Below are 17,731 nucleotides of genomic sequence, written 5' to 3'. Positions count from 1 at the left end.
CCTCAAACATACTACCTATCTCTCCTTTTTTCTCATCTTGTTTACATCCACACACATTTAGACACCCCAATCTGAGCCTTCAAGGAGGATGAGCACTCCTTGTGTGACTCTTTCTTCTGTTTCCCCTTTTAGAAAGTTAAGATACAAGGAGGGGAGGGTTTCCAGCCCCCCCCTTCTCCTTTAGTCGCCTTCTGTGACACGTGAGGAATCCGTGGGAAGTATTCTTTCTCCCCTATCGCCAGGGATAATAAAATGTTAGGGGAGCAAGAGTCCTACCTCTGGATTCACTGCATGTCATAGAAGGCAAATAAGTGTGATGGGAGTGGGTGGCTAGGAGCCGCTCTAGCCACCATCCACCCCTTCTTGTATTTCAGTCCGTGAAAGATGGAAGAAAAGGAGAAAATGAGCCCAGCTAGTAGTGCTCATCCCCCTCGAAGACTCAGCTTAAGGTGTCTGAATGTGTGTGGATGTAACCAAGATGAGGAGAAAGGAGAGATAGATAGTATGTTTTAGGAAATGAACCAAGATCTTCTGGCTCTGAATGAAATAAAGCTTAAGGGTAAAGAGGAAGAATTGTTTGGTAATGTCTTTGCAATTAAGTCAGGGGTTGGTGTAAAACAAGAGCTAAATATGAGGTTGTGCTACTACTGAAGCAAGAGTTATGGGAGTGTGTGAAAGAATGTAAGGAAGTGAACTCCAGACTGATGTGGGTAAAAATGAAAGTTGATTGCAAAAGTTAGGTAATTAATAGTGCGCATACACTTAGCCATGAAAAGGGAGATGGTGAGAGACAAGTGCTTTGAGAGCAACTGAGTGAGTGCATCAGTGGTTTTGATGCAATGGTTTGAATGTGAAGGAGAGTGATTTGGCATTTGAGGGTGAAAATAGGGGAGGGCCTGTCTTATTCAGTTAAATGAATGGAAATGGTGAACAGCTTGTGGAGTTGTGTGCTGAAAAATGGCTGGTGATTGTGAAAATCTTATATAAAAAGAGGGACATACACAATTATACATATGTATGTAGAAGAGATGGTCAATGGGCATTATTAGATGACACTTATTGGTAGGCATGCAAAAAAGAGAGATTTGGATGTGAATTTCCTGAGAGGGGCAGCTGGTGGGATGTCTGATCATTACATTGTGGAAGCAAGGGTAAAGAAGAGTCAAGTTTTTGGGAAAGAGGATATGTTGTGGATGAAAAGAGTGGTGAAAGTAGATGAGCTTGGAAAAGTGATGTGTTTGAAGAAATAACCGGGGAGATTAAGTGTAGAATAGCAAAAGGTGAGAGGAAATGAAGCTAAGAGAGTGGGTGAGAAGTGGGAGGTATTTAGGGAAGTAGTGTAGACATGTGCTAGAGAAGTTTGTGACAAGTGTAGGGTTGGAGATGGGCTGGTTAGAAAGGATAATGAATATAGGGATGACAGAGAAAGATGAATATGGATAGTATTGACAGGAAAGGAGTGCAAATGATTGGGAGACTTATAAGAGAAGGCACTAGGAGAGGAACATATACAGGTATATGTATGTGAGTAGGAAAGATGGTCACTGGTAGTTATTGGATTACATACTAATTGATAGGCATGCAAAAAAAAAAGACTTTTGGATGTAAATGTGCTGGGAGAGGCAGCTGATAGAATGTCTGATCACCTAGTGGAGGCAAGGGTAAAGATTCATAGAGGTTTTTGGAAGAGAGAAAATGTTTTTGTGAGAATAGTGTTGAAGGTAAGTGGGCTTGTAAGAAATTTGTTTTAAGAAATACCAGGAGAGATTGAATGTAAAATGGCAGATGAGAGTAAACGAAGGTAAGAGAATGATTACAGGAATGTGAGGTACTTAGGGAAGCAGTACTGGCAAGAGAAGTGTGTGGCTTGCGTTAGGATGGGGGAGGGCTGGTGGGAAAGGGTAGTGATATGAAATAAAGTTGCTCTTGAAAGAAAAAAGTGGTATATAGGCAGGATTTACAGGGATGAAGAGCAAATATTTGGGAGATGTATTAGAGAACGTGGCTGGAGGTCTGGAGGAAGGTACAGAGGTTGAAAAAAAGGGCAAATAGAGTTAGGGTTAGTGAATAGCAGTAAACTTAAAGAGAGAATAAGATGTTTTGGAAGGATTTTAATAGTGTGAGAAAAACAAGAAAACTAATTGGAAATTGGTGAAGGTGGCAATTGGAAAGTGGTAACAGGTGGTGATGAAGTGAGGAGGAGTTGGAGAAAGTATTTTGAAGGATTCTTGAATGCATTTGATGATAGGACGACAGATGTAGGGTGTTTGGGTTGGGGTGGTTTGCAAAGTATTTGATGAAGAGAGAAGAGGTGGTTAAAACCTTATGTAAGATGAAATGTGGCTAGCCAGCTGGTGTGGATGGTATTGCACTTGAATTTCTGAAGAAAGGGAGTGACTTTGTTGTTAATTGGTTAGTTATGATCTTTATTGCATGTAGGGATCAGGGTAAGATGCCTGAGGATTGGCAGAATGTATAGTGGCAATGTAGAAAGGCAAAAGGGACATTGGTGAGTGTTCAAACTGCAGAGGTATATGTTTGTTGAGTGTACCTGGTGAAGTGATTGAGCGAGTGAAGGCATGTACAGAGCATCAGATTGAAGAATGATGATATGGTTTCAGAAGTAGCTGAGGATGTGTGGATCAGATGTTTGCTTTAAGGAATGTGTGTAATAAATACTTAGAGAAACAAGGATTTGTATGTTGCATTTATGGATTTGGAGAAAGCATATGATAAGGGTTGTTAAGATGCTTTATAGAAGTTCTTACAAATATATTGTGTGGAAGGGAAGCTTCCAAAAGCAGTGAGAAGTTTTTATCAAGGGTTTAAGACATGTGTATGAGTAGGAAGAGAGAAAGGTGGATCCAAGTGCTGGTTGGTCAGTGCAAACAACCAGTGCAGCCACCAAAAACCTTACTTTGACTACAGGAAAGCAGACCAGCCATCTTCACTCAGTACATAGAAACAAGGCTCCATAACTGAACAATTGATGATTTCTCATCACATACCACAAGGGCAGAGAAAGAAATACAACACTTATTTCTCCCCAGAAGTTATAAATGTCATGAAGCAAAGAAATCAACTGACACAACCACTCTCCATCGGTAGAAATCAGAGATCAAATCCAAACACTAAACATCACTGTTACTAACCTAATCAGTGAAAGACACACTGAATATTGGTACTCCTTCCTCAGCACAGTCAATCACCTGACACAGCATCCAACTATACTGCACATTAAAGAAGCCATGAAATTATAGTCTTGTCAAAGAACTTCTCACTTCAAAAAGACTCCATCACTTCCATCCTACTGGAAGTAGCACAGCTTTAGAGCTGTAGGAATTCCTTGAGAGAGGTTGTGGGTTTATGGACTACATTTCGTGGTTCAAACATACTGCAGATTCATGGTACTCATTCATCTCAGAAATGAACTTGCTTTTCATTTGTTCAACAGTCAGCCTTGAAGGCCATTTAAAAGACAACAAAGGCCATTTTCTTCAAAACTAATTTTTTTATAATTATACTTTGTTGCGCAAGGAAACAGACGAAAGAATGGCCTAACCCACCTACACACACATATATATATATACATAAATGCCCACACACACACATATACATACCTATACATTTCAACGTATACATACATATACATACACAGACATTTACATATATAAACATGTACATATTCACACATGCTGCCTTCATCCATTTCTGCCGCTACCCCGTCACACATGAAATGGCACCATCCTCCCCCTGCATGCATGTGAGGTAACACTAGGAAAAGACAACCAAGGCTACTCTCATTCTCACTCAGTCTCTAGCTGTCATGTGTAATACACCAAAACCACAGCTCCCTTTCCACATCCAGGTTCCACAAAACTTACCATGGTTTACCCCAGACGCTTCACATGCCCTGGTTCAATCCATTGACAGCACGTCGAACCCGGTATACCACATCATTCCAGTGCACTTTATTCCTTGCACGCCTTTTGCCCAACTGTATGTTCAGGCTCCAATTGCTCAAAATCTTTCTTACTCCATCCTTCCAGCTCCAGTATGGTCTCCCACTTCTCTTTCCCTCCACCCCTGACACATATATCCTCTTTGTCAATCTTTCCTTACTCATTCTCTTCATGTGACCAAACCATTTCAATACACCCTCTTCTGTTCTCTCAACTACACTCTTTTTATTACCACACATCTCTCTTACCCTTTCATTACTTACTTGATTAAACCACCTCTTACCACATATTGTCCTCAAACATCTCATTTCCAACACATCCACCCTCCTCCGCACAACTCTATCTATAACCCATGCCTCACAACCATATAACATTGTTGGAACCACTATTCCTTCAACCATACCCATTTTTGCTCTCCGAGATAACATTCTCACCTTCCACACATTCTTCAACATTCCCAGAACTTTCGCCCCCTCCCCCACCCTTTGACTCACTTCCACTTCCATGGTTCCATCCGTTGCCAAATCCACTCCCAGATATCTAAAACACTTCACTTCCTCCAGTTTTTTCTCCATTCAAACTTACCTCCCAATTTACTTGTCTCTCAACCCTACTGAACCTAATAACCTTGCTCTTATTCACATTTACTCTCAGCTTTCTTCTTTCACACACTTCACCAAACTCAGTCACCAACTTCTGCCGTTTCTCACCCGAATCAGCCACCAACGCTGTATCATCAGTGAACAACAACTGACTCACTTTCCAAGCCCTCTCGTCCACAACAGACTGCATACTTGCCCCTCTCTCCAAAACTCTTGCATTTACCTCTCTAACATCCCAATCCAAAAACAAGTTAAACAACCACGCACCCCTGCCACAAACTGACATTTATTGGAAATCAACCACTTTCCTCTCTTTCTCCTCGTACACATGCCTTACATCCTCGATAAAAACTTACCTCCCACAACAATATACCCTTAGTACCTTCCACAGAGCATCTCTATCATATGCCATCTCCAGATTCATAAATGTTACATACAAATCCATCTGTTTTTCTAAGTATTTCTCACATACATTCTTCAAAGAAAATACCTGATCCAGACATCCTCTACCACTTCTGAAACCACACTGCACTTCCCCAGTATGATGCTCTGTACATGCCTTTACCCTCAACCAATACCCACCCATATAATTTCCCAAGAATACTGAACCAACTTATGCCTTTGTAATTTGAACACTCACCTTTATCCCCTTTGCCTTTGTATAATGGCACTATGCATGCATTCCGCCAATCCTCAGGCACTTCACCATGAACCATACATACATTGAATATCCTCACCAACCAGTCAACATCACAGTCACCCCCTTTTTTTAATAAATTCCACGGCAGTACCATCCAAACCTGCAGCCTTGCCGGATATCATCTTCCGCTAAGCTTTCACTACCTTGCACACCACCTTGACCAAAACACCCTATATCTGCCACTCTGTCATCAAACACATTCAACAAACCTTCAAAATACTCACTCCATCTCCCTCTTACTTCACTACTACTTATAATTTCCTCCCAATTTTTTTCCCATGCTTGGAGATCCCTTCTTCCCTAGCAGACAGAGCAGTAACCAAATGTACATACTTTTAACTGACCCAGGAAGCACTACATAATGCCCTCCCAACCTAATTATAAGCCCAAAGCTAGTTCTCTTATAAATCTTAATTCACTTCATGGATTAGCCTCACATAGATCTATCCCTGGGGGACAGGGTAGAAAGAATACTTCCCACACATTCCTCACCTGTCATAGAAGGCGACGAAAGGGGACGGGAGCAGGGGACTGGAAACCCTCCTCTCCTTGTATTTTAACTTTCTAAAAGGGGAAATAGAAGAAGGAGTCATGCGGGGAGTGCTCATCCTCCTTGAAGGCTCAGATTGGGGTGTCTGAATGTGTGTGGATGTAACCAAGATGAGAAAAAAGGAAAGATAGGTAGTATGTTTGAGGAAAGGAACCTGGATGTTTCGGCTCTGAGTGAAACAAAGCTCAAGGGTAAAGGGAAGAGTGGTTTGGGAATGTCTTGGGAGTAAAGTCAGGGGTTAGTGAGAGGACAAGAGGAAGGGAAGGAGTAGCACTACTCCTGAAACAGGAGTGGTGGGAGTGTGTGATAGAGTGGAAGAAAGTAAACTCTAGATTGATATGGGTAAAACTGGAGAGAGATGGGTGATTATTGGTACATATGCACCTGGGCATGAGAAGAAAGATCAAGAGATGCAAGTGTTTTGGGAGCAGCTGCATAAGTGTTTGTAGTTTTGATGCACGAGACCGGGATATAGTGATAGGTGATTTGAATGCAGAGGTGAGTAATGTTGCAGTTGAGGGAATAATTGGTATACATGGGGTGTTCAGTGTTGTAAATTGAAATGGTGAAGAGCTTGTAGATTTCTGTGCTGAAAAAGGACTGGTGATTGGGAATGCCTGGATTAAAAAGAGAGATATACATAAGTATACGTATATAAGTAGGAGAGATGGCCAGAGAGCGTTATTGGATTACGTGTTAATTGTTAGGCGTGTGAAAGAGAGACTTTTGGTTGTTAATGTGCTAAGAGGTGCAACTGGAGGGATGTCTGATCATTATCTTTTTGAGGTGAAGTTGAAGATTTGTAGAGGTTTTTAGGAAAGAAGAGAGATTGTTGGGGTGAAAATAGTGGTGAGAGTAAGTGAGCTTGGGAAGGAGACATGTGTGAGGAAGTACCAGGAGAGACTGAGTACAGAATGGAAAAAGGTGAGAACAAAGGACGTAATGGGAGTGGGTGAGGAATGGGATGTATTTAAGGAAGCAGTGATGGCTTGCGCAAAAGATGCTTGTGGCATGAGAAGGGTGGGAGGTGGGCAGATTAGAAAGGGTAGTGAGTGGTGGGATGAAGAAGTAAGATTATTAGTGAAAGAGAAGAGAGAGGCATTTGGACGATTTTTGCAGGGAAATAATGCAAATGAGTGGGAGATGTATAAAAGAAGGAGGCAGGAGGTCAAGAGAAAGGTGCAAGAGGTGAAAAAGGGGGCAAATGAGAGTTGGGGTGAGAGAGTATCATTAAATTTTAAGGAGAATAAAGAGATGTTTTGGAAGGAGGTGAATAAAGTGCGTAAGACAAGGGAACAAATGAGAACTTCAGTGAAGGGGGCTAATGGGGAGGTGATGTGAGAAGGAGATGGAGTGAGTATTTTGAAGGTTTGTTGAATGTGTTTGATGATAGAGTGGCAGATATAGGGTGTTTTGGTCGAGGTGGTGTGCAAAGTGATAGGGTTAGGGAAAATTATTTGGTAAACAGAGAAGAGGAAGTAGAAGCTTTGCGGAAGATGAAAGCCGGCAAGGCAGCGGGTATGGATGGTATTGCAGTTGAATTTATTAAAAAAGGGGATGACTGTATTGTTGACGTGTTGGTAAGGTTATTTAATGTATGTATGACTCATGGTGAGGTGCCTGAGAATTGGCAGAATGCTTGCATAGTGCCATTGTACAAAGGCAAAGGGGATAAAAGTGAGTGCTCAAATTACAGAGGTATAAGTTTGTTGAGTATTCCTGGTAAATTATATGGGAGGGTATTGATTGAGAGGGTGAAGGCATGTACAGAGCATCAGATTGGGGAAGAGCAGTGTGGTTTCAGAGGTGGTAGAGGATGTGTGGATCAGATGTTTGCTTTGAAGAATGTATGTGAGAAATACTTAGAAAAGCAAATGGATTTGTATGTAGCATTTATGGATCTGGAGAAGGCATATGATAGAGTTGATAGAGATGCTCTGTGGGAGGTATTAAGAATATATGATGCGGGAAGCAGTGAAAAGTTTTTATCGAGGATGTAAGGCATGTGTATGTGTAGGAAGAGAGGAAAGTGATTGGTTCTCAGTGAATGTAGGTTTGCGGCAGGGGTGTGTGATGTCTCCATGGTTGTTTAATTTGTTTATGTATGGGGTTGTTAGGGAGGTGAATGCAAGAGTTTTGGAAAGAGGGGCAAGTATGCAGTCTGTTGTGGATGAGAGAGCTTGGGAAGTGAGTCAGTTGTTGTTTGCTGATGATACAGCTCTGGTGGCTGATTCGTGTGAGAAACTACAGAAACTGGAGACTGAGTTTGGTAAAGTGTGTGAAAGAAGAAAGCTGAGAGTAAATGTGAATAAGAGCAAGGTTATTAGGTACAGTAGGGTTGAGGGACAAGTCAATTGGGAGGTAAGTTTGAATGGAGAAAAACTGGAGGAAGTGAAATGTTTTAGATATCTTGGAGTGGATTTAGCAGTGGATGGAACCATGGAAACAGAAGTGAATCATAGGGTGGGGGAGGGGGCAAAAGTTCTGGGAGCATTGAAGAATGTGTGGAAGTCGAGACATTATCTCGGAAAGCAAAAATGGGTATGTTTGAAGGGAGAGTGGTTCCAACAATGTTATATGGTTGCGAGGCTTTGGCTATAGATACAGTTTTGCGCAGGAGGGTGGATGTGCTGGAAATGAGATGTTTGAGGACAATATGTGGTGTGAGGTGGTTTGATCGAGTAAGTAATAATAGGGTAAGAGAGATGTGTGGTAATAAAAAGAGTGTGGTTGAGAGAGCAGAAGAGGGTGTTTTGAAATGGTTTGGTCACATGGTGAGAATGAGTGAGGAAAGATTGACCAAGAGGATATATGTGGCAGAGGTGGAGGGAATGAGGAGAAGTGGGAGACCAAATTGGAGGTGGAAAGATGGAATGAAAAAGATTTTGAGTGATTGGGGCGTGAACATGCAGGAGGGTGAAAGGCGTGCAAGAAATAGAGTGAATTGGAACGATGTGGTATACCGGGGTCGACCTGTTGTCAATGGATTGAACCAGGGCATGTGAAGTGTCTGAGGTAAACCATGGAAAGTTCTGTGGGGCCTGGATGTGGAAAGGGAGCTGTGGTTTCGGTGCATTATTACATGACAGCTAGAGACTGAGTGTGAACAAATGTGGCCTTTGTTGTCTTTTCCTAGCGCTACCTCGCGCACATGAGGGGGAGGGGGTTGTTATTTCATGTGTGGCGAGGTGGCGGTGGGGATGAATAAAGACAGACAGTATGAATTATGTACATGTGTATATATGTATATGTCTGTGTGTGTATATATATGTATACGTTGAGATGTATAGGTATGTATATGTGCTTGTGTGGACATGTATGTATATACATGTGTATGTGGGTGGGTTGGGCCATTCTTTCATCTGTTTCCTTACACTACCGACTAACGCAGGAGACAGTGACAAAGCAAAATAAATAGATCTGTTTACTATTCTTGCTGTCCTATTTACAACTCGAATTTCAGATTATCTGTTGTTATTGTGAAAGATTCCTAAGGCCTCCTTATATAATAATTACACATGAATTCTGCAGTTAACATTTACCCGTGGCGTGGAGAGGATATCCCAGTGGACCATTAAGTTTAAATGAAATCAAGCAGTATCTGCTCCATAAAATCTATATGATGGTGATAAGATGAAATGTATTGAAATACTACAAATGAGATGATAACAGATGAAAAATGCCAATGCTTTGTAGCACTCATCACTAGCCCTGCAACATGCTCCATATAAGTTTTAATTTCTTCAGGGATAAGTTGTGGCTTGTTTTGCTAGTTTCTCATTCATTTTCTTGTTTTAAAATGATGTTCTCTCTTTTGATTAGAGAAGCTGTTTTTCCCTTGCCTTAAGAATGCACATCTTTCAGAAACATCAGGATATTTATGTGCCTTCTTAAGGGGTTAAACACCATCCCCCTAGTTACACATGCATCTGAAAATGCACTCCCCAGATACATGTCGTCTAGTACACTTTCTCTTTTGCATTCTGGACCCAACTTATCTCTCCAACATTATAAAGATCCTTTCAGTATGTCACAGTGCCCAGGATACAACTTCCATACTGAAAACACTGAGCCCATACTGCCCTATACTCACTCCAAAGACCTGCAGTTGCACTTAGTGGATATACTTGCTCCTTAACCTTGTAGAGCTCTTTAGAAGGAACTGTTTGAGCAGAAAGGTAAGGTAAGATATAGAGAAAATGGAGAAGGAAGCACCAAAATTCTTTGTGTGCTCATGATTTTGATTAGACTATGTGTAGTGTTAGTAATTCTCTCCAGGGTTGGTTTGTTCCATGAGCTTTAAGAGTGTCTAAGATCCCAAGGATCAGAAACCTCTGACCCCTTGCCTTCTGATAGCATAAGTGCCTCTCACCCTTTGCTAACTCCTGTTCAGCTTGTTGTGGGTCAGGGTTTCTGCTAGTCAGTAACCTTCACTTAACAATAACATCACCATCCTTCTGCCTACCACATGATTCTTGAATTCCAGACTATAAGGATTCCTTCCTTTCTTTTACTTTCTCATCTTACCAAGGATAGGTATCCTTCTTTACTTAAGGTTTAGTGTACATATGTACAGAGATATTTTTAGATATTTTTTACTTATAGATTTATCACATGCTTCAATAGTTACCCTTTTTTTTGATGGATATTGACATTACCCCCTCCCTCTATCTTCTCATTTGAACCTGGATGATTTTGTTATCTATTCCATTGAAGATTTTTGGTGCATATACCCTTGTACAGGGGAATAGACATTTACTTCTCCAAAAAATGTAAGAAATTCTCTCAAAGCTTGGAGGACACTACTTGAGAAAGGAATAGGCTTTCAGTCTTTGAAATTCACCATTCTGACTAAGTGACTTTTCCTTATAAGAAAATTATTTCCAGGTTATTGAATACTATTATGTTTACTGAGCTGTCTGACAGTTGTGTCTGATTTCCAGGATGTGTTCTTGCTTGTGACTCCTGTTGTTGAATATGATGAAGAAAGGGAGAAGGACTTGGACCGGGCCAGGAAGAGGCAGGTTCTGGCACATTTATTTCCAGAAACAACACCTGCTGATGATTCACAGGACACCAATAGTATCTGGGGTTTGTGTTTTAGATATATTTGCTCTTTTTTATAAGTAGAATGTTTGTAATTTTTTCTTGTTCTTTTCTTGGATAAAGCTTAATGTATGGTGCATCATCATATAGCCTTGCAGTTTTGTTACCTCTCTGAACGTAGTTTTTATTTGTAGAATTTTCTTGGGACAGTTAAAAGGAATTTTATTCCATTGCTTGTATCTCACTTGAAATGCACTATGCATTTCTAGCCACATTGTTAAAGATCTCTATATTTATACCAATAACGTACACCATAGACATATCAGTTGTGGAAGAGATACAATGTCTTTTTTTGATCTTAGTTTGAAGTAAGTCAGTCTTGGATCACTTTCTGTTGTTCTGTCTTTCGCCAGAACCTTGTTGCATTCCCACTTTATTCTTTTAATTATTTTTTTCTGCATGATGTATATTATATTTCAAGTAGCCTAAAGTCCACCAGGATGTACTGCTTGATCCTTTCCTCTGATGAGGATTAAAAGAAAAATGTCTTAGATGAGCTAAGGTGTTCATAATGGTATATGTAACCTCCTGGCCTTCTAGTGCCACAGATTCTGTTTGGTAAGTTATAATTGATAACTCTGATCATCCATGAGTGTAGGAAACATTCTCCAAGGACATTGTGTATTGTAGGGCATCTTCTGTAATTCCAGAATTAAAACCTGGTTATTTTAAGTGTAGAAAATTTGTAAACTATTTGAAATAGGTGAATCCTTGCATATCACTGAGTTGGTCCTTCAGATCAATATGTTTTCAGGAAGCTTGGGCATGCTGATATTAGTGGCATTGCTAATTGGTTGTTGTCATTGGTAATGGTTATGTTTATGGTGGAGCTGATACTCATGATGTTTGGAGTGAAAATTATTAACTTGTAAGTAGTTGTATGGTAATAATTTTAGGGCTAATTCTTCATTGCTTTATTACAATATTTACCCCTTGGCTAGATTGATTTATGACCACCCTTTACAATCATTTAATGAAATGACATATAGTACAATAGCAGCTACAGTTTACTGTTGTCACTGCAGCGGTACAGTATGAAGGGTAGTTCATAAGGAATCTCATTGGATTGGTGAACAGCTCAGTTTGTGATTGAGTTAATGGCTCTAGGTGGATATTTATGTGAGCTGAGTGATGTCAAGTTTTGCTCCTCAATTTCATGGCTTGGCACTGAGCCTGGGTGGTGGTTGAGGTGGCAGTGTGGAATGATTTCTGTTGACAAATTGTTTTTCCCCTGTCATTCCAATGATAGCTCATTTTTTGTAAGTTTTCTAGGAATGAATTTGAGCAGCTTTTAGCTAGATTTAGAGAAGCAGGCAGAATGTGATCCTGAATTATTTGATAGGGATTATCTAATGGTGATTGAGTGGATAGTGACTCTTTTAGCATCAAAAGTTGACCAAGATAAAGCAAAAGGATTTCAAACAGAAGTGAAGGAAATGTTGCCAACACCCATCCAATTTTGACAACGCTGTTTCTGACTGTTGCAGCTGGTAATTATGGACTTTTGGAATTTGTTGTTCTAAAAGGAATCATGAATGAATTACATTCTTTATAGGAAGAAGAGATTTACTGTGTAAGATATAACATAATGATAGATGTTGTAAGATATGTGTGTAGTGGAAACTCTCTTGACACTCAGGTTTAACTCTTACACTTTTTTACACTTTGTAGTGCATTGTGCTGAAACCTTACATAACTTGCATATGTTGTTACACTGAAAGTAATGGACAAAATACACATGTAAAGTAATTTTCTTCATTGCCACATGAATATCTTCAAAATTTTTGGTTATATGCATTTCAAATACCTTTGAAGACATAAATTTTAAGGTCTTTAAGTTGATGTAGATCCTGAACTCATTGCCAAACAGTTGTTTTTAAAATGACTTTCCTTGTAATTTTTATCATTATGGCAGTTTCTCTCTCCAGTAGTTGCTGTTAGTGTTCTTATATTGATTATTATCATTATATTATCATACTTAATCACCATCTCCCACTTTAGTGAGGTAGCACAAGGAAGCAGATGAGGAATGACCCAACCCACCCACATACATGTGTATATACATAAACGCACACACCTGCACATATACATACGTATACAATTCAATGTATACATACATATACATACACAGACATATACATATATACGCATGTAAATATTCATACTTGCTGCCTTCATCCATTTCTGTTCCCACTCCACCACACATGAAATAGCACTTGTGCCTTCATCCATTTCTGTTCCCACTCCACCACACATGAAATAGCATCCCCCCCCTTCCTGCGAGGTAGCACCAGGAAAAGACAAAAAAATGGCCACATTCATTCACACTCAGTTTCTAGCTGTCATGTTTAATGCACAGAAACCACAGCTCCCTTTTCGCATCCAGGCCCCACAGACCTTTCCATGGTTTTCCCCAGATGATTCACATGCCCTGGTTCAGGTCCTTTTACAGTCCATTGACCCCGGTATACTACATCGTTCCAATTCACTTTATTCCTTGCACGCCTTTCACCCTCCAGTATGTTCAGGCCCAGATCACTCAAAATCTTTTTCACTCCATCTTTCCCCTTCCAATTTGGTCTCCAACTTCTGCTTGTTCCATCCACCTCTGACACATATATCCCCTTGGTCAATCTTTCCTTACTCATTCTCTCCATGTGTCCAAACCATTTCAACACACCCTCTTCTGCCCTCCCAACCACATTCTTTTTATTACCACACATCTCTTACCCTTTCATTGCTTACTTGATCAAACCACCTCACACCACATATTATCCTTAAACATTTCATTTCCAACACATCCACCTTACTTCACACAATCCTATCTATAGTCCAACCCTCGCAACCATATAACATTGTTGGAACCACTTCCTTCAAACATACCCATTTTTGCATTCCAAGCTAACGTTCTTACCTTCCACACATTCTCAACGCTCCCAGAACCTTCGCCCCCTCCCCCACCATGTGACTAACTTCCTCTTCCATGGGTCCATCCAATGCTAAGTCCACTCCCAGATATCTAAAACACTTCACTTCCTCCAGTTTTTCTCCATTTAAACTTCTTTCTTTTCTTTCATACTATTTGCCATTTGCCACATTAGCGAGGTAGCATTAAGAACAGAGGACTGGATCCTCGCATGGCCCCCTTCTCTGTTCCCTCTTTTGGAAAATAAAAAAAAATGAAAAGAGAGGGAAGGATTTCCAACCCCCAATTTAAACTTACCTCCCAATTAACTTGTCCCTCCACTCTCCTGGACCTAATAACCTTCATATTTACTCTCAGCTTTCTCCTTTCACACACTACCAAACACAGTTAGTGGTGGAATGGAGAAGTAAGGTTGTTAGTGAAGGAGAAGAGAGAGGCATTTAGATGATTTTTGCAGGGTAGTAGTGCAAATGCCTGGGAGATGTATAAAAGAAAGTGGCAGGAGGTCAAGAGAAAGATGCAAGAGGTGAAAAAGAGCGCAAGTGAGAGTTGGGGTGAGAGAGATTATAGGGAGAATAAAAAGATGCTTTGGAAGGAGGTAAATAAAGTGTGTAAGACAAGAGAACGAATGGGAATTTTGGTGAAGGGGGCAAATGGGGAGGTAATAACAGGTAGTGATGAAGTGAGAAGGAGATGGAGCAAGAATTTTGAAGGTTTGTTCAATTTGTTTGATGATAGTGTGGTAGATGTAGATTGTTTTGGTCGGGGTGGTTTGCAAAGTGAGAGGATCAGGGAGAATGCTTTGGTAAACATAGAAGAGTAATGAAAGCTTTAAGGAAGATGAAAGCTGGCAAGGCGTTGGGTTTGTATGGTATTGCAGTGGAATTTATTGAAAAAGGGGGTGACTGTGTTGTTGATTGTTTAGTAAGGATATTCATTGTATGTATGGATCATGGTGAAGTGCCTGAGGATTGGCAGAATGGAAGTATAGTGCCATTGGGAGGGTATTGATTGAGAGGGTAAAGGCATGTACAGAGCAACAGATTGGGGAAGAGCAGTGTAGTTTCAGAAGTGGTAGAGGATGTGTGGATCAGGTGTTTGCTTTGAAGAATGTATGTGAAATATGCTTAGAAAAACAGATGGATCTGGATGTAGCATTTATGGATCTGGAGAAGGCATATGACGGTGGATAAGATGCATTGCGGAAGGTTTTAAGAGTATATGGTGTGGGAGGTAAGTTGCTAGAAGCAGTGAAAAGTTTTTACCAAGGATGTAAGGCATGTGTATGAGTAGGAAGAGAGGAAAGTGATTGGTTCCCAGTGAATGTCGGTTTAGGGCAGGTGTGCGTGGTGTCTCCGTGGCTGTTTAATTTGTTTATGAATGGGGTGGTTAGGGAGGTGAAAGCAAGAGTTTTGGAAAGAGGGGCAAGTATGCAGGCTGTTGTGTATGAAAGGGCTTGGGAAGTTAGTTGTTGTTCGCTGATGATACAGCGCTGGTGGCTGATTCTGGTGAGAAACTGCTGAGGAAACTGCAGACAATATACATGCTGTACAATGAATTATATTAATTCTTTTTCTTTCAAACTATTCGCCATTTCCCGCTTTAGCGAGGTAGAGTTAAGAACAGAGGACTGGGCCTTTGAGGGAATATCCTCACCTGGCTCCCTTCTCTGTTCCTTCTTTTGGAAAATTAAAAAAAAAAATGATGAGAGAGGAGGATTTCCAGCCCCCGCTCCCTCCCCTTTTAGTTGCCTTCTACGACACGCAGGGAACACGTGGGAAGTATTCTTTCTCCCCTATCCCCAGGGATAATAAGCTCTATTAATACACACAGAAAATATAACTTTGAAAACTGATGCAGTTTTCTCTTCATGGGAAATTAATCTGGTCTCATCCACAGTAAAAATCTGCATAGGAGATTAGCCACCTTCCTTAATAATGGTCATGGGGATTCCCAGGAAATTTTTAGCATCATTGATATCACCAGAAGTAGCTTCACCACATGGCATGATGTGGTAGTTGTAGCATTTCTTAAAATTTCCAAACCAACCAAGACTTGCTTAAAATGTCTTTGCTGCTCCCGTTTCCACTGTCAGGTCATCATATATACTCTCAGCCTTTGTATGTATCACAAGCAAGCTGATGTGAACATTTTCATTAGTTTGATGTTCAATCTATGTGCTGACCATTCATTCCATACTCTGCAAAATCACACTTTGGGAATACAAGGTCATAGATGCATTGGTTAATTTTCTTCACTTGGGACTCGCTTAGATCTTCCCTCCAATATCATGAATAGTCTGTAAAGTAGATTCAGTAAGTCATAGGGCATGCTTGATATCAGCTGTTCATTTACTCCTCTCTTAACATTTGAGCACATCCATCTTAACCTCACTGGTGATGGCCTTACACCTCTTAGCACCAATTGTACCAGACATGATGCAAGGGGCAAATACATTTAGTATATAATATACTGGAGCACTAAATACTGCAGCACTCCATAACAATAGACTGCATCCACATCATGTGTATATGTGCTTTTCACATGGTGCTGCCAGCACTACACCACCATGCTAGCCCAATGATGATCATGGCATTCCAAATTTCTGCCTGCGTAAGCTATTAAGAAAATGTAAATGGACCATGTACATTATTCCAAAAATGGTGTAAATCAAATGTGTATAAATCAAGAGGCTCTTGTTTGATTGTATATTCTTGAACAGAGAAATGGCATCATTTCCCCATTCAGGATCATACATGTTCTTGCTAATGACCACATCTTTTCATTCAAGGGCATATAGTCATACATACTCTGAACAAGCAGTATACATATGCATACATACAAGCAGTGTACATATACCTATATATCCCTGGGGATAGGGGAGAAGGAATACTTCCCACGCATTCCTCACGTGTCGTAGAAGGTGACTAAAGGGGGCTGGAAACCCTCCCCTCCTTGTATTGTAACTTTCCAAAAGAGGAAACAGAAGAAGGAGTCACATGGGGAGTGCTCATCCTCCTTGAAGGCTCAGATTGGGGTGCCTAAATGTGTGTGGATGTAACCAAGATGAGAAAAAAGGAGAGATAGGTTGTATGTTTGAGCAAAGGAACCTGGATGTTTTGGCTCTGAGTGAAACGAAGCTCAAGGGTAAAGGGGAAGAGTGGTTTGGGAATGTCTTGGGAGTAAAGTCAGGGGTTAGTGAGAGAACAAGAGCAAGGGAAGGAGTAGCACTACTCCTGAAACAGGGGTGATGGGAGTATGTGATAGAGTGTAAGAAAATGAACTCTAGATTGATATGGGTAAAACTGAAGGTGGATGAAGAGAAATGGGTGATTATTGGTGCATATGCACCTGGGCATGAGAAGAAAGATCATGAGAGGCAACTGTTTTGGGAGCAGCTGTGAGTGAGTGTGTTAGTAATTTTCATGCACGAGACAGGGTTATAGTGATGGGTGATTTGAATGCAAAGGTGAGTAATGTGGCAGTTGAGGGAATAATTGGTGTACATGGGGTGTTCAGTGTTGTAAATGGAAATGGTGAAGAGCTTGTAGATTTATGTGCTGAAAAAGGACTGGTGATTGGGAATACCTGGTTTAAAAAGAGAGGTATACATAAGTATACATATGTAAGTGCAAGAGATGGCCAGTGAGTGTTATTGGATTACTTATTAATTGATAGGCGCATGAAAGAGAGACTTTTGGATGTTAATGTGCTGAGAGGTGCAACTGGAGGGATGTCTGATCATTATCTTGTGGAGGCGAAAGTGAAGATTTGTAGAGGTTTTCAGAAGAGAAGAGAGAATATTGGGGTGAAAAGAGTGGTGAGAGTAAGTGAGCTTGGGAAGGAGACTTGTGTGAGGAAGTCCCAGGAGAGACTGAGTAAAGA

The 17,731-nt window shown here is 40.6% G+C and overlaps 1 protein-coding gene across 1 annotated transcript in view; it reads left to right on the top strand.

Moving 5' to 3' along the window:
- The window catches only part of LOC139764960 (intermembrane lipid transfer protein VPS13A-like), a 1,504,808-nt gene that overhangs the window by 163,588 nt on the left and 1,323,489 nt on the right, over positions 1-17,731 (top strand). Inside the window, 1 exon segment of the mRNA XM_071692018.1 lies at positions 10,758-10,905. Coding sequence (XP_071548119.1) covers positions 10,758-10,905 — 148 coding nt within the window.

This window comes from Panulirus ornatus, chromosome 52, assembly GCF_036320965.1.
Source record: "Panulirus ornatus isolate Po-2019 chromosome 52, ASM3632096v1, whole genome shotgun sequence".
NCBI classification, from domain to species: domain Eukaryota; kingdom Metazoa; phylum Arthropoda; class Malacostraca; order Decapoda; family Palinuridae; genus Panulirus; species Panulirus ornatus.
Note: the sequence above shows the minus strand (reverse complement) of the source record. Positions and strands in the feature narration are given on the sequence as shown.